The sequence below is a fragment of the Apteryx rowi genome, unplaced genomic scaffold (assembly GCF_003343035.1).
Source record: "Apteryx rowi isolate R43461 unplaced genomic scaffold, aptRow1 scaffold_496, whole genome shotgun sequence".
NCBI classification, from domain to species: domain Eukaryota; kingdom Metazoa; phylum Chordata; class Aves; order Apterygiformes; family Apterygidae; genus Apteryx; species Apteryx rowi.
The window spans coordinates 532,807-550,542 of NW_020450756.1; the positions used below are offsets into that span (position 1 = coordinate 532,807).

The 17,736-nt window shown below is 39.0% G+C and overlaps 1 protein-coding gene across 6 annotated transcripts in view; it reads right to left on the minus strand.

The window, feature by feature from the left end:
- RPRD1A (regulation of nuclear pre-mRNA domain containing 1A) overlaps positions 1 to 14,536 on the minus strand; it is a 43,503-nt gene extending 28,967 nt beyond the window's left edge. For 4 of the 6 annotated variants that reach the window (XM_026079241.1, XM_026079240.1, XM_026079244.1 and 1 more), the window contains exons 1-6: positions 14,216 to 14,536; positions 3,478 to 3,607; positions 2,633 to 2,739; positions 2,456 to 2,550; positions 1,362 to 1,488; positions 1,088 to 1,263 (exon numbers count right to left, since the gene is read on the minus strand). In XM_026079241.1, coding sequence (XP_025935026.1) covers positions 1,088 to 1,263; positions 1,362 to 1,488; positions 2,456 to 2,550; positions 2,633 to 2,739; positions 3,478 to 3,607; positions 14,216 to 14,366 — 786 coding nt within the window. In that variant the 5' untranslated portion in view covers positions 14,367 to 14,536. Of the gene's footprint in view, positions 1 to 1,087; positions 1,264 to 1,361; positions 1,489 to 2,455; positions 2,566 to 2,632; positions 2,740 to 3,477; positions 3,608 to 14,215 lie in introns of all 6 variants that reach the window. The other 2 variants (XM_026079245.1, XM_026079246.1) reach the window with 2 other exon arrangements.
- Positions 14,537 to 17,736: the final 3,200 nt, after the last annotated feature.

A 17,736-nucleotide genomic window follows, 5' to 3' on the forward strand; every position in this document is an offset into this window, starting at 1 on the left:
AGGGGCGAAGAAACAGGAGGGGCGAAGAAACAGGAGGGGCGAAGAAACAGGAGGGGCGAAGAAACAGGAGGGGCGAAGAAACAGGAGGGGCGAAGAAAGTTTTCATGATAGGCCTGTGCAACCTGAAAAGGAATTCATTTGTGCACGATGCAAGAACTACATGCACATGCTGCAGTTACAGTCCACTACAACTGTACAGCCACCTTCCCTTGCAAGAAGATGCAGCTTCAATTCTCTTCCTGCAATATGCAAGATAGTGCTGGTACTCATGTCTCAAAGCTGAGACAAGGGACTTGGCAAGCAACACATGAAATTAAGGACCTATTTAGGATAGGTGGGATGTTCACCTGGAGGTTTGACAGTATTATGAGGTAGGAAAGGAAAACAGATGACTAGCAATAGCAAAGAATGGAGTAACTCAATGGATCATTCGTTCATATTGACCTGTTCACCCTGCATTCCTCTCATTAATGATCTGCCCTATCCTACAAGTCTCAGTGCCAAAAATACTGCTAGCCTACTGTGTTAGAGGCTGAAGCACCTAGAACTTTACATTTTATTTATTTTATTGGGTTTAACAGAAGCTTGAATCAGATTAAAAGTTATGCTGAAACCAGTTATTAAATTCTTAAAGTGGCTTCAAAAACCCAGGTCTTCACCAGCAATGAGAGCCCTTTTCACAAAAAAGGATACTATTAAGCCAAATAGCACATAATTAAGACATCAATGAATAAATCGGCAGAAAAAATTTTGCTGCATGGAGAATTAAGTTTGTGCCATTCACAGTAAGACTTCCTAACTACACTGGTCAAATTAAGTCTCTCTATATAATGAAGACTGAACATGTAAAAAATAGAAAGACAAATACTGAAGTGATTACACCTGTAATACTACCTAATGTTGAGCTGTTTTAATAGTTATAGAATACCAAAACCACAGAATCCCTGTTAATAATGTGCTGGAAGCAAAGACCTAAGAGTGGTGATTAAATATTTACCTTTGGAGAGAAAATTTGTTTAAGCAAACTAAAAACATTTGCAAGATCAAGCTTTAGTGAAGAATGGACTAAAACAAAAATGTTACGCACTTCCAGCTTATGTTCTTTCTCTGCAAGGAATTCTTTTTGACATCGCAGAAAGTCTGATAACATTCGAGTTAGCTGTTTTCTATCATCTATTTCAGCTGCCAGCCTGCCATTGTAATCCGCCAGCAACATACATGCATCATCTACCATTTTGGAAAGTTGTTCTCCAGATTCCTTATCTAAAAGGCAAGCAGAGAAAAACAGGTAAAGCAAGATTTCATTATATGCGTCTAAGTTCTCATACCAGCATTTCAGTTATCGGATCCCCAAACCTCACCTGTTATTCTGTCTAACAGTGACACATCTTGGACCTCTACAGGCAAAGAAGCTATCCTCTGATGAACTGCTGCATCCCCAGAGGCAGCATTTTCTAGTTCCTGTAATGCTCTAATAAGATCTGTTGTCTGAAAAAAGCATGCAAGATTGAGAGCTAGTTTATATAAATAAAACCTAATACAAAACAATACTTCATAGAAAGCTTACAGAACACAGTTTGATGGTATTTTTTAAAATTATTTACAATATCAGCATAACAACAACATTCTGTCTTCTCTGATTGAAAAAAATAGAAAATCAAGCCATTAATTCTCAGCACAACATTGCAGTCTTCTTAGTTTTAAAGGTCATCTTCCTAAAACAGATTTATATTTAAATTCTTGCCCCAGGACTAGTTAACCTTGTATTTTTGATACTGATTATTTTACAGTACCTTTCATTTTACTATATACTTTAAAAATAATTAACTTCCCTGTAGTTTTGCCTACCAGCTCCAATCTGTAACAAAGTATTTCAAAATGAAGTTTCAGGAGGCAAAGTGAACAGATTTTGTTCAAAACACTTTAGTGGATTACACCTTGCAAAGGCATATTAGATAATGAGAATTTTATATTTCAATTTTTTTTTAAAAACTACACACTGTTCCAAAGCCCACAGTTCCCTTACACTGCCCAAACATCACTGTAATGTTAAGCTGCCTTTTCACAGAAGAATGAAGATTCCCAGCATGAGGTGCCTTCAGGAAACAATGATGTAACCAGTAGGATCCATCTCACCTTGCAATAAGGTTGTTGGGATAGGGAAAAGCATAGCAGTCTCTCCTTATGAAGCTAATTAGGTCATGAAGTACAACTAAGCACAGCACTGGGGAAATTTTACATCCTATCAGGGAATACTAGAATCACTTGGACCCGAGATAGGGGTGTAGTCACCTTCACTGCAATTTTCTAGATGTTGAGCACTGAACCAGCCCATACGAAATCTCATTAGAGAGAGGGAGAAAAAAAAAAGCAAAGAGTATTAAAAAATAAGAGCAAATGAAATATTGTATACCAAACTATATGCCATTACAGAATTTTATAAAAATGCTTTTACCTGTGGAGGATCAGTGGGAGAACTTCGAGGTGAACAGTTATTTTCATCAACTTTTATCTGTTCATAAGTACGCTTCCTGACCTTTCTGTCTCCATCTAAATTGAAAGAAACTGAGGAGTCAAGGAAACAACATTTCAAACAAGAGACTGAATCTTCAGGCACACACAAAATACTTACACAAAGCTTGCCTAAGTTGTTCTAATACATCATTTTCATAAACAGACCTTTCTTCCCAGATAGAGAGTACTCTGCCAAGGTGTTTCTTACAACTCTCATCAGACTCACTGTTACAAGGAAAAAAGCAAAATCAGCACTAGGTCAAAGCACAACACAATCATAACTGCAACAGTGATTACCCTTCACACAAAGATCTTAGCATACTTTACCAATACCAAAGAATCAAAAGTTCAGTAGCCTCACAAAATAACAAAACCACATTTTACAGAAAAGTAAACAAAGATCAGTCCAAGATGTCCCAGCAAATACATCAAAAAAGACCCAATGCCCAATCTCTCTCTCTTCTTGTTTGTTCAACCTGTAAATCAACCTGTCTGTACCCCTATTATGCAAGCACTGTAAATAGATTTCCCTTAATACAAGACTTTAGAGCTGTAAAGCAGTATTTAAAAATAATTGTTTTGAGACTAACATTCTACTCCTGCAATGAGATGGATGGCTGCTAGGGGAAAAAAAATATCATGCAACACCAGTAATAAGAAATACCAAGTTGTAGCTCATGAATGTAAACTGAAAAAAAAAAGTCATGATTTAAGGCATAGCTAACTGCTTTCTAAAGCAAAAGGGACTCAGTGCAGACAAATTTATTACATACCTTCATCTAACAGCATTCAAACTACTCAAGATCTAAAGAACTCAGAATAAATTAACAAGACTTCAAGTACAGAATTAGCACATAAGGACTAGCTGGGCCAGAAGAGATGAACCAAGGAATTCTCTAAAAAGTTTTTTTCCCCCTTCAAATACAGTATGAAGGACACTGCACATGGCATAGTTTACTGTACCTTGAAACATGCTTAAAAGCCTCCACTATTACTGGAGCAAAATCTTTTGTAAATTCTGGTCCTTTCCTTTTGCTGTTCTGTATGACATCATTGGCCAAGTACAGGAACGTTAGCTTCCTATTTGACTTTGCTAATAAAAAGAAAGTGATAAAAAAATCCAAAATAATTAGAAGCTTATTCCTCCAATAAACACCAAGTTTTTTCTTATGCTAAATGCAAAGACCAGATTAAATGCATTTTTCCTAATCTCATGAATGCTTACAACATTAGGTATTTGGGCGTACAGGTATTTGGGCGTACAGGTATTTGGGCGTACAGGTATTTGGGCGTACAGGTATTTGGGCGTACAGGTATTTGTCTATATAAAACACTCAATTCACAAAGAGTTCAGCCACACTTGGTCTTTTCTGTTGCAACTCTTGGCTCAGATTCTTCCACTTTCATAATATAACCCAAGTTTCTTCCACCACCAAAAGTGAACCGAAGAAAACATAATTTTCTACCTGCCAAAGTATTCTTCAGCCTCCAACTATTTTCATGTGTTTTCCAGAGCCTGATTTGATTTATCTATCAGCTGCCTTCATGGATTTCTTCCAAGTACCTCCGCTTCCCTTTCAACCTTAATAAAATTCTTACACCCAAAGCCCTCCGGCAAGGAGTTTTACAGGTCCACTACCACTCATATGAAGAAACACCTCCTTTTGATTCGAATGTCACTCTCCTACCCTTATATAACTACCCCTCATTCTTGTGCTTGAACAGACTGAACAGTCAAACCCTACTCAACCCCTGCAACTCACTTGTAGACATCTATGATACTCCCCCGCCTTGCCTCCTAATCACCAAAACATTTATGTGCCTGAAGCTGTAACCTCAAGGCAATGTTTTCAAAAATCGCTTTGACTGCTATGGTACATCTCTTTTCCAAGCATCTTAAGCATTTTACCCCAATCCCATTAACTTACAATAGAACACAAGCTTCCAACTTTACATTACTTTCAAAAAACATATTCCTTGTTCCTTAATTCTCCCTACTCATCTATTTTCATTTTGCCACACTTCATCTAATCTTCATTAGTCAACAGGTTTCTCAGAGCTGCAGCTCTTACTGTATCAAATATAATTTTGTATTATCAGAAGAATCCTCAACTTCTGTTACCCTCCCCCTGACACACACACACACTATCTTGGTATGCACAATCTCACTTCACAAAAAAGTTTCTCTTGAGACAAAAGATTTAGTATTTTCTGTCCTTTCAAGGAAAGCAGCACTGTGGTAAAGCCAATCTAGCACTCTCTTTTAAACTTCAATTCAGTTCCTAACATGATTTAATTTCCTCTCCAACCTCTCAAATGTGCAGCAGAACCATCCTCACAAAAACAAAACTTCAATGTTAAGATACTTTCAGTCCAAGGAAAGGTTTCTGAGTATAAATTTTGCGCTACAGAAAGACCCCTCTGAAAAATTTCTGCTTGAGATATTAAATGCCCATTCTCTTGGACAGACACACCCAGGAAGTTCAAAGGTTTGGATTAAGTGAAAAGATGCTCTATTAATAGCAAAAATATATGAATCTTAGAATAAAGATAAACTAATAAGCGGCAAAAAAGAACTAGATTGGAACTGCTGGACAAAGTATATCTAATAAAGTTTTCCTCCAATCAGTCAAGCCACTACATGAACAAACCCAGGAAGTTGATTTATTCAGGTCAAAATCTGACCTGATCATCTGGTTTAGTTATGCTTCAACATCCTGAAATTAGAATTTGTATAAGCTAAAAATAAAACGTAGATTTTATCTATGCTAGACAACTTCTATGTTAGAGTGACTGAAAACATGGCAACATCCATATGTTCCAGGTAATTCAGAGTTCTAGTACACAGAAAGCCTTGAATTTAAGATCCCTGCAATTCAAAGAGGCGATCTTAGAAAACACAGGTTGTTTCATGCCTGTACCAAAATTAAGGGGCTATTACTAAAGCCACCCCCACCCCCCTTTCTCCCCCAAATTTCTTAAATGAACCCAGAGTTAGGGCTCCAAACCTAACTAGGCACACAGTTCTCCATACTACACCCTCTGGGTTGCATGCATCTTAGGTTCTCATTTGTCCATTTCACAGAAAAAAAGCCATGTTTTAGTCCTCAATGATGACAGGTCTTAACTTTCTTGCAGGTAACCAAATCACCCGAAACCAGAAAGACAGCAGATGTATACACTGTCATGGAGTCAGATGATGTTGATTCTCAAAGCCTACTCTGTCTCTCACTATAGTAGAGAGATCGATATCATGTTTGGAGAAGGGATGCTAAAATCCAGAAAGTCACTTTCAAGCTTGTTTAATATTATCTTTTTAGCTTCCTTCTACTACTCAATGAAAATAAAGCTACATTTAATGGAAAGAGGGGAAAAAACCTCAACACACTGTTAAACTACCAAAGGCTTTGGTCCGAAATTTAATATTCTATCTTTATGTCCACAGAGAAAGTTGTGAACCAAAATTTCATTTCTGCTGCTGTAAGAATGTTTTGCACAAAATTCCAAAGTTAAAAATTATGCCTACTCTCAGAAAGTGTTCTTTCACATCACATATCTTCAGGAGTTACATACTAGTTACTGTAGCTCTGCCTTGCATGCAGGACTTCAATGATAAAGAAACTTTAGCAACTGAGGTTGACAACTGAGTTGAAAAACCCCAATTTGTTGCTATTATGTCTGCAAATTAACTACTGAAGTTTGACATACAAAATTAAATCCCAGACTGGATCTGTTCTGAAATTTGTTCAAAGCATATCTCTTCAGCAGTAGTGACACTAACTTTTCAGCTCTGGGCTTTGATATACCTCAGAACACTGAGATGGATCAATCAATAAGACTATTTAAACAGCAACAGAAAAGTGTCCTCAGTGCTTGGCAAGGCTAGTAAAGAAAAGCTGTTATTGTCAAAAGAAAATGAAAGAAAACAAGTATGATCTTCGGTTAAGGAAGGATCTGAAAGGCACACACCACCAGTGTACAGTGTTAGGAGCTAGCCCACAGTATCATTGCTACACTAGCACTACAGCTGTGCACACAAACCTCAGAATGTATCCATGTTGAACAGACTCATGCTTTCAGAAGTTCTGCACAGCGCTCACAACATTCTTCTGCTTGTTTCAGTTAAATTTCCCATTTACCCAGCTCCACAGTCAAAGCTCCCAGAAGCACTGAATTCTGAAATATTTTAAGAGGTCAAACGTGCTGGCTGTGACAGGAGCCATTTTAAGCGGATTCATCTTAATAGCATCCATGATGAGACTAACTGCTTAATAGCATCCACAAGGAGACCATTTTTGGCATCTGCCAACTGAAAACAAATGTGTTCAAAAAACCCCACAATCTGACACATTTAAATGACAAGGACTACTCTGCAGGTATTCATGGTATTTCACCTGCAACTAGCGTAATCAGGTATCTACTGCAGAAACTTAGCACATTCATCAACTCTTAGCTTTTGGCAATCTACACCTTTCAGGAATGTGTATTTGTTAATCTGGCCAGAGCATTCCTGATTTTCTTCCAGTCCAACAGAGATACCCTGCCATTGTATGTAGGAGTCCTGTACAGGAGAACTGTAACTCCCAAGAACCACCACTTTAGCGCAAGCAAGTCTGGGAAGCACTTCACCAGGTAAGGCAGTAAGCATGTCATTTTCACTGATGTTAACTCTGGCAAAGTCAGTGTAATCACCCATATTTGTCTCTTCCAGGTTTAGCCATTTACAAAGCTTTACTGCCTGGCATTAGAAACTGAGCTCCCACTAGGATTACTAGAAACATGTCCATGTATTTCATGCTGTTCAACACCTCTTTCCTAGGGAAAGGAGAGATTTGTTATCCTAGACATACAGGAGAAAACTACCAAAAAAAAAAAAAAAGCAAGCAAAAGGGATTTCATTTGCATCCCACTGCAAGTGAATAGACTTGTTGACCCAACTGAAAACATAACTCAGGTTTTAACCATCTACAGGCCAGCTCTGCTATGCCAAATGACCTTGAAGGAAAATATAATTTAATAAGAGGTTTAGAGAAAATGGGTATCAGTAGGTTAAAAACCCTCATCAGTGAACAGCACTAAGCAGCAAAATGCCAGCAGACAACTGCTTACTAGGTTTCAGAGCAAACCCTCTCCGTATTTTCTAGTTTACTTTTTACTAAAGTGCTCTAATCTGGACTCAGAGTTTTGGCCTAATCATTTCAGAGTACGTTAGTCTACATACATGCAACAGTATAAAGGTAACAGCACTTCTCCCCCAAACCCCTGCAACGTTTCCTATGTCATAACATGCTCATAACTTTGCATGAGAAGTTTCATGCCATCTTCATATACACCTGGCGAGCTTTCAAACTTTCCATTACACAAGACCCAACTTGTCTTTTTTCTAAGTCAAGCAGCACTGAAACTTGACTGCAAGATCATTGTCCCCTCACACTGAGGACCAAACTGAGTTTTTATACAATTTAAGTGCAGCATTTCTGGAGACATGACTTAAAAGCATATCTTAAAGAAGAACTTGAGAAGCTAGCACCAGAATAGGTGATTCAAAGAAGATAACCCATAAAAGGCACATTGTGCAACAAGCATTTAAAAAACTGAAAATTCATTACCTTTCTGTTATGAAAGGTTAGGCCAAGCGCTCAGTACTGCCCCAGTCACCTAACTTTCCTAGTGAAATTCACCAAGGTTTGAGAACTGCTGTGTTTGTTTTTGAAAGAGGGGAAAGCAGCAGAGCACAAAAGAGTTGAACATAAACCAAGGAAACCTTTCCAATACAATTATTCTGCACAAGCTTCCCACAGCACTTAGGGCATCCGGAAGCAGCTAAACACACAAACTAAACCAATTCCTTTCCTCGCCTGGCACAATGCAAGATGGTTACCAATCAACAACAACAGGTTTAAGTTCAGTGATTTTTCTTATCTTATGTATTCAAAACCAGAATGACAAGAGTCAGACAGGTACTGGCACCAGGACACTAACAGCACAACCATAAAAGCATATTGATTCATACACCCTGCACTCTTTCAACACTAACAGCAAAGCACTGCACAAGAAAGGTTGGATTACATATCCAAAGGCAACTATTTCAAGTGAAAGCCTCTTATAAATGCCAATCTGTTGCCCACAATGACACATCATTTTGTAAAGAATATATAGTGAATATATTTTCTTTAAAATCCAGTTCAACAACTAACATTTACCTGAAGTTTTGTCCACTTGTTTTTGATTTCTGAACCTTTTTCCAAACGGAAGAAGCTTCACACAGATAAGCAGGAAGGTACCGCAGGCACCTCCATCTTAAGTATCTTATTGACCTTCTCAAGAAAATCTGCTAGCCAGTGAAATCAGTAAGCCATAGTTTTGTTTCTTTTAAGTACAAGATGAACAAAACCCATTTATTCACTCAAGTCTAGCACATTAACCAATGGCACTATGCCACCACTAAGTAAAGTAACCTTATGATCACTAAAAGATTTCTTTTCATGGCAGAAAAAAAAAAAAAAAAAAAAACACACAGTGCTCGAAGGCTGCCAATTGAATATCAGTATTTCAGATGTAGCACAACTTTCAAATGCGGTCTCAATCTTGTCAGGCCTACTCAATTTGCCGATTAAGATTCTCTAACTTCCATTTTTTGGCAGCACTGAACAACTGTCACAACATCCCCAATCTTTCATTTCAGAAAAATATATTGCATCAATGTCAACAGCCAAAATGAGTGAGGACCTAAATACTAGAGTATGTCCAAGCAGCAGAAGTTGAGGACAAAAAGAAAAAAAAATACACATAGGCAAAAATACTTATTTCTTACACCACTGAATCACTTCAGCACTGAAAATCAGACATAGCAAACTGGAAAAGCAGATAAAATGGCAGAGCCAAGTGCTAAAAATATGTCCTTCTGTACCAATGCAGATGTACTCATACAATTCTTGCTGTCTTAAAAGTAGATATACAATGGCTCTGCTAACCTGGGCAAACTTCACAGGAAAGAATCCATGACACTGGGGTTGACAAAGCCAAAATAAAGAGATCAGGTCATTAAGGGGGTTTCAGCATCAGTTTTGGAGACTAACTAATCTATGAGGTGCTGAGGAACAGATCAGACACATGAATCTGAAATTAAGCTCAAAGATACCACATGATAGAATTGTTAAGAAGTCAGTAGGATATAAATATCAATAACCAGTGACATAACCAGACCTGAAAAAGCTAACAAAAAGGCTGACAGGAAAGGAAGGTATTATATGCAACTAACTGGAGCTTGAAACAAAAAGCCCTCTACTACTGTCCTTGGAAGTTAAACACTTGATGAAGCTTCTGCAATTTAAAATTTATTCAAAGAACAGAAGGCATCCTACCAAACTATTTTGTAAAGAACAATATTTAATGCAGTACAGTTAGGATCACATGAAGCATACTGAACAAGCACTCACCCTTGAAGGCTGATGCTTTGAATTACAGAACTGAAGTTTTCACCTAAAGACTAGGGTTGCAAAGAATTCTGAAACCAGGGAGCAGGAAACAGATGCAACAGAATATACCTGATTTGCAAGTACCAAAAAAATAGTCAGCCTCCATCTCAGAAGAGAGACTCTGAAAGGGGGTTCCCTAAGGGCTTTTTTCCCACGGCCACTCAGCGACTGCAGGCTTACACAACAAAATTGCATGTGTAATGCAATATTTTGTTAGAATAACCCTTGTAAGACAATCCCTTTATGCACATGCAGCATTAAATGGTTTTAAAAAGGGGCCTACCAGTTGCATCTTGGGAATGACTGATGTATTCCCATTATACTTGATTAACTACTACTACTACTTAATTACTAAGCTTACTTGGCAAGTAAGTAATTTTGAGTGTTGCATTTCATACATCTGAAATCTAGCTGAAGCAGGATCATTTTCCCCAGTGTACACTTTTCAAGCCTTTACAGATTCTCCCTAGCCTCCACTTAAAAGGCGTCTGTAAAATAAGTAGAATATTATCACAAAATTTAAGTCTCACAAGGTACTTCGAAGTTAAAGTTGCCATATCCTAAATAGCAAAGAAAAAACCCACACTTTTCTAGAATAAAAATCCAACTGTATGACATTTTCTAGTATCAGTAGTGCGTTTACTATAAATGAAGTACTGAAAGAGTTGTCTCCCCACCAACTATTTATTCTATAAATCAACTGTGAAATTCAGAAGCATGCAGTCCCATGATCAACGTAAGCCACTGTTAACACAGGCTACTGCCTAAAGGGGTGATACTGTGCTCACAGTCTTTATGCCAGCACCACCTTTGCATCAGGAAACTCATGGAGTTAAAAGCTAATTATTGCTTTTGTCAGATTTTCAGCTGCAGCACTACACAAGGTAATGTCAGCAAAAGAAGCCACAGAAATATTTAACCAACAGCAGAGGGGAGAAGAAGCTGTTTTGCTCACAGCATAGGCCTCTGTTTATACTTCAAAACAGGAGAAACCTTTATTTTTTGTTTTGTTACAGTTGTCATTTAAAGTTAAAGGCATTCTGAAAGATCACTGAACAAAAGATCACTGAACTACAGAATCAATTCCCCATTAATCATGGTCATAGATACTTGATACCCTGCATAACAGGAAAAAAAGCATACACTAAAACATGGAGTGACACCTGACTGGCTTTGCACTGGTGCAGAACCAGGATTATTTAATAGCTCAGGCTATTAGCTGCTCTGTCACAGCTCCACTCAAGTGGCATAGTTAATCCATACATTTTTAATTAGCAAATATTCAAGGTCAGTTATGCCTCTAGACTCAGTCTCTTGAAACATACAGCATGCAACTCCTTATCATAATTTCTTTTACAGTCAGTAATTTGATAAAGACATCCTTTTTTAACATATTGTTGCGAGGGTTACTAAGAGTCTCTTGACAATCCAGAGTAATCAGTACTTTTGCTAAAGTGTCAATTCTAGAATACATTATAGTAGCTTTCCTCCAACTTTTGACAATTTCTAAGAATGACCCTATGAATGCTAAAAGCCAGTATTTTAAAGAAGAACTTCAAACAACAGTTAAAGCAGTATTAGGAAAACATACATGTATATGCCTTCAGTAATTACAGTTGCATCAACTCTTTCAATAAACTATCAGCAACACAAGAATTCAGCAAGACAAATCCAATGTTACATAACTCCTCTCAGTTATGGCAAAGACATGAAAGTTTTACCTATTCTGAGTTTGTGTTTAAGTACAAGAATGCACCAAGTGAAACAATGAAAGCCCAGCTATGGAACAACCGTAGATTAAGGTATAAAGATCTGATGATTTGTAAAGATGCTCTGAGACCTGAACACTGCCAATAATCCAAGTAAACAAGAGTAGACTAAGATTTTAGGTTGCCCAACAAGCTATATGCACATTTGAAGTGCTGCCTCTTCACCTCTGCTCCATGATATAGAGACATTAACTATTCCAGAAAGGAAAGAAACAGAAACAAACCTTTAGGAGCAAAAGAAGTGATCTTAACCCTGTTTCATAGCTATCTAAAGTCACCTCAAGAAGAGTCCATGCAACTTGATCTAAACACAAAAAGGGTCTTTTACCAAAACTAAAAGCATCCAGAAAAATTTAGTCTCACACTATATTGTGTTCAACTCAGTCAGCTATGCAATATTTTAGCCAAATCTTCCACAAGTCTGAAAGGGGAAGGGCAGAAATGAGGTTTGGAGAAGGGGAGCAACAATAAAAAGGTGATACAATCAAGGGATATAAAATTTAGAAAGGCAAGGTTCAATTTCCAGTTCCAGGACAGCACTGCCTCAGTGAAAGCTGAGAGAAAGCAAAGCCTACCCATCAGTTCTTGAGAAAGGCTTTATCCTTGCCTCCCAATGCCCCCTCCAAACATTCAGCCCATGTTTCCAATATTTCATTTCTTCAATTACTCAAATAGCACAACAGGAAAATTATGCTAATACTGAAATTCTAAGAACTGAACATTGATGTTTTTATTATGAACTGGTATTGTGTATGTTAATCAGGACAACCAAATCACTGGCTGAACACCAATCACTGAGAACACTGAAAATCTGAAGTTGTTTATTTAGAGACCCAGGAACATGAAGTGTTTCATATGCAGATGGAAGACCCATTCATTTGCTGTCAGAACAAGAAAAAAAAATCTTGCAACAAACATATAGTGAAATATTTTTATTTAGTCTTATGAAATAAACCATCAAATCTACATTTCTTTAGATAACAGATTCAAATAATTCAATTTACATATTAAAATATTCTGTGATGTGTCATTCCTTTTTCTAAAGGGAAAAAACCCTCAGACTTGAAAATTCAAAAGATAGCATTTCATACAAATATATTTTAAATAAAAATACAGTACTCATGAATATCTACAGAGTTTGAGAACCTGCTTCCATAGTATACTGTAAAGTTTTGTACTGTTTCATATTCAAGATTTTTGTTCTACGATGGTTCAAACTTTTTTCTATGAAGCTATGCCCTCTAACCAAGAAGTAATTATGATGCAGCCCTGCACTCTCTTAGCACACCAATATACACACCATTTTTTCAGGTCAAATTTTCCTCTTATTTGCTTGAAACTAAGGGAGTGGTTTCTCTTTCATGGATTCTTTAATGACTTAGCTTCATTTTTCCTCTCTACTTGAAAACCTAGCCCTCTGCTTCTGCCATTAAAGTATTATTGGGGGTAGAAAGGTAGCTATTGGAAGGCAGTAACATTTTCTAGACCATGCTAGAGCTCTAGGAAGTGGGAGGTTTTGTTTGTTTGTTTTTGTTTGGGTTTGTTTGTTTTTTTTTTCCTTCAAGATGAGTCAACTCAAAATCTAGTTACTTTCCAGGAAGGTCAAGTAAAGTTTCACATGCTATCTCTGCCTTTCACTCCCTAAACCACTTTTTACAGTTGCAAGTTCTTTCCTGTTAAAAGGAAAGCCACACAGAAATCTAAGTCCGTACATTCAACAACATCAAATACTGAATACACCTAAAGAAACAAACTCATCTGTATTGTGCTAACATCAGTATTAGCCCACTTGCAAAAACAGGAAGAGAACACTTTGGACATATTAATCACTCATCCCCTGAGGTATTCCCATCTTCAGCTGCTCCACGAAAATAACTGCTGGTATAAGTGGGCAAAGCCACCATGTCAGCCAACACAGACCGTTTTAGAGCAAACATCGTTGCAGATAACGAGAGATAATGCATGAAAATGGTTAAGTTACAAGTACGTTAACTAACATTATTATAACAAGAAGCCCTATACCCCGCGCTCGCCGCCTTCTTTCCCTTTTGCCCTCTCTCCTTCCTGCCGCTGACAAGAGAGACAAGTCAACACGAAAAGCAGCATCCTCAGAAGCATCTCTGGGAGGGAGGAGGGAAGAAGAAAGAGGGGAGCCAGGGGAGGGTAGAAAGAAGAGGAAGGAGAAACATCTCCCAACCCTCCAGTCATCAAGAAATCGGGGCTTGTTACTTGCATGGGTAGCTCCGCTCCGCCCAGGCACCGCAGTGGGCCCGCCCCCCTTCCCCGTCTCGGCAAACCACGCAGACCTCCCCGGGCAGGCACACCCGCGACGGCGGCCCCCCGCCCCCCTCACCCGCAGCCCGGCCAGACGCTACCTCCTCTACCCCCGCCGTCCCCGGGGAAGGCCCCACCCGCACCCGCAGGCGGGAAAGGGCCCCGCGGCGGCAGCCTCACCTTTGCGCAGCTCCCGCTCCCACACGCTGACGATGAGCGCCGAGTGCTTGCGGTGGTGGATGAGCCACAGCGAGAGGGTCTGGACGCTCTGCTGCGAGTTGCTGAGCTCCGACAGCTTCCGCTCCAGCGCCGCCTCCGAGAAGGCCGACATGCCGGGTCGCCGCCGCCCCCGCGGTCCGGCCGCGCTCAGGCCCCGCCGCTCCGCCCCAGCAGGGGAGGAGCCCGGCGCTCCCCGGCCCTTCCCTTCCCGCCTCGCCGGCCGCCACTTCCGCGCGCCCCGGCAGCCCGCCGCGAACAAAATGGCGACGGCCGCCGACCCTGCCGGAGGCCTGTCGGACTCCGCCCCTCTTCCTCCGCTCCTCACTTCCGGCAGTGGGGCGGCGGGGGGAGGGGCTTTGATAGGTTCCCGCTTTTTGTGCGCGCACCGCCCTCGCGCGTGCCCGGACCGACCGACCCTTGGGCGTCGGGTGTGCCGGGGGTTGGGTCCAGCGTGTCTCAGTAGCCAGACCAGGAGCGGGGGAGCTCGCTTATGTCTTTCCTTCAGTCTTTTGCCCCGATCAACCTCTTCTTTCTCTCTCTCTTTTTTAAATTCCAGGCTTTGTCATTATCYTGTGGCAGAGTTCCACAATTTAGTGATGGATTATGTGCTGAAGTGTATCCTCCTACTTGTTTCAAACCTGTTCCCTTAAAGCTTTGATGGATGCCCCCTAGTTCTGCTGTTGTGGGAATAGTGAATAAAAATTGTTCCCTGCTCACGTGTTTTTTGTGGTGTTCACTGTTTTAGAGACTTCATGTTGTACTGTCTTCAGTATTTTCTTTTTCATTTTGAAGAATCCAAATCTATTTAGTACATGCCTGTGTGGAAGAAAGTCTATACTGCTGAGCATGTGTAGCTTTCTTAGTCTTACTCATTCTCTTCTAAAAATGTCTCACATCACATCTTATTTAAACATTACTGAGTAACTGACATTTTCAGAGAACTATGAACTTCAGCTGTAAAAGATTTGTCCTGAATCCTACTTCTGGGTGGTTGATCATTATAACTTCAGACAATGTCTTTCACAGATACTGTTTTAATATTTCTATAAAATTATATATGTATCAGTTAGAAAAATATGCTTATACTTTACTTTGGGGCATCCTGATAATGTTTTAAATATTTGCCCTTAAAACAGAGTGTTCTTGTAACCATTTACACATGCAGTTGCTTCTTACTAAACAGCAACAAGTTAGTTGTGAAAAAATCTGTAAAATGTCTTTAAAAACTCTAATTTTTTTCCCTATTTTATGTCTGACATTCAGAGAAGATGGCCCAGATGATAATCATGAGCATTCTTTTCAGGGAATTTTCCTCATACTGGTTCTTAGTGAAATCTGATTCATTTAAAAAACATAAAACCTTGGGGGTGTTACATGTTTTCATGTGAGTTCTATCCACAAAATGGTCTGTGGCATGGATGATTTTGGATGATTTCTGGCAGAAGAATTTAAGCAAAGAGCTGCACAAATCTTTGAGAAGTCTCATTTTCTATAAATTCACTGCATTTTGGTAATCATGGATGAAAAAGAATTTGTAGTACCTTGCTATTTTTGCTAGGTACAGCAGAGGACACTATTGGCACTATGTAGAACTGGCCACTGAAGTAAAATTAAGATAGAGCTAACGCAGATGCAAGCATTGGAAAAATTAAATATGAATAGTAATTTAGAAATTAACATTCAAATAGTATTTTCCAGAGGTGCACATTCTGAAGTTAAAAGTGGAAATTTTTGTGAGCAGCTATGAAAAAACCCATAGATTTCTCTCACAATATTGGATGAAAAAGGATCTGGCAACCAACTGGGCAAAATTTAGACGTTAAAGCAGGGAAGATAAGGAAAAATAACAGGAAGCAGGTAGAGAATTTTGGTAGTAATTACAGTAATGCTTATTAGTGCTTCCTTCATCCCAGATTCTCAAAACATTTTATAAACAAGGATAAATCCTCTGAGATAGGTATTCTGTTTATTCTGCAAATTGAATATATTTGAACACTGAGAGACTAAGTGATTATTACATATTATACAGCAAAACTGGGATTTCACTCCCCTTATAAATCTTTATAGTACATTTTAAATTTTTAATCATAAATGTTTACATCAATAACCTAATTCTAAAAGCTATGCTCATCCAGTCAGGGAATGGAAGTTTTCTATGAAACTTATTCGAAATCAGCTTACAGTTATGCCAGGGTCACAAAAACCTGCCCTTGAGTGTGTTAGTGTACTGCTGGAGAAGCCAAGCAGTCCCTTACAGGAGCAGCAGTCATCACTATCACCAGCTCTTCCAGTCTCCTACCAGAAGGTGTAACAAGTTCACTTCTGCAGGCCCTACATTCTTCTTGGCTCTCTGTCCCAGCTCTGTCTTTCTGCTTCTCCCCTTTTTTCCCATGGAAGGGATGACTTGACACACCTTATGCCTCTGGCCTTCAAATGTTACTCAGAATATTACTTTGCATATACTTTGGGCTGCTCTGTTCACCTTAGTTCCCAGATTGTCTTTTAAATAATCCAAGCATCCTTTGGTCAAGATTTCATTCTTAGTACAATTTAGCTGATCCAAATTGGTTTATGCAAAAAATTACAGTCTTCTTTCAGTAGATTTAAGTATCATCACTGAGCCCTGGTGAAACTTGTCATTGTCCGTACTCCAGTGTTCACATAGACAGCTTTAATATGAATTGATTGCTAAAGCTCTACAGAACAGCACTCTTAACTACCAAATCCAAGAGGTATATGCCATTTTAAAAGAGTAAATACCACCTGATTACTTCTTTGCTTTTCACAAAGTCTAAGTATCTTATTTCATGGTTTGTTGAACATGAACATGAACATCTCTTAGTTTCTGAGTCACTTTTAACTTTGATTGCTTCCTTCAGGGCACTCCACTCTGGTATTCTCCCCCAAACAGCTGTCACCTTTATAAGTCACTTCCTCTTGGAAGCCCAGAGATAAAATTGGGTGATTTATTTATCCTTAGGAATATTCTCTGCTTCACTGGACTTATTTAGGAAGCCTTACTTTAATTCAGTACATAGAGCAGGAAAACAATCTCTGCATATACTGGTTTACTAGACATTGCTCATCAGCCATATATGATCTGAGATGATATGGACGCAAATTCAACACTTCCCTGTTCTGTGTGGTGACTCCCTGTCATAGACTGAAATCAGCTTTTGGATCAGAACAGTAGATCTTGCTCTGTATGGGGCTTGCTACTTTTGCCATTTTCTATCTTTGTTTTGTAGCTTTTCTCAAATATTATCCTACCCTGGAGGTTCAATAGTATTCAGGGATGCAAGAGGTTTCTCTAGTCTTGTTTCCTGCATGAGAATTTGTGTTAATTGACATACCAGTTGCTGCCTGGATCTCAGAAATACAGCAGTTTTTATTATTCCAAGTGTCCAGACTGTCCACAGTCTCTAACAAATTTCGATATAACAGTTTCTGAGGTTTCACACTTCATATTTTTCCATTACAGT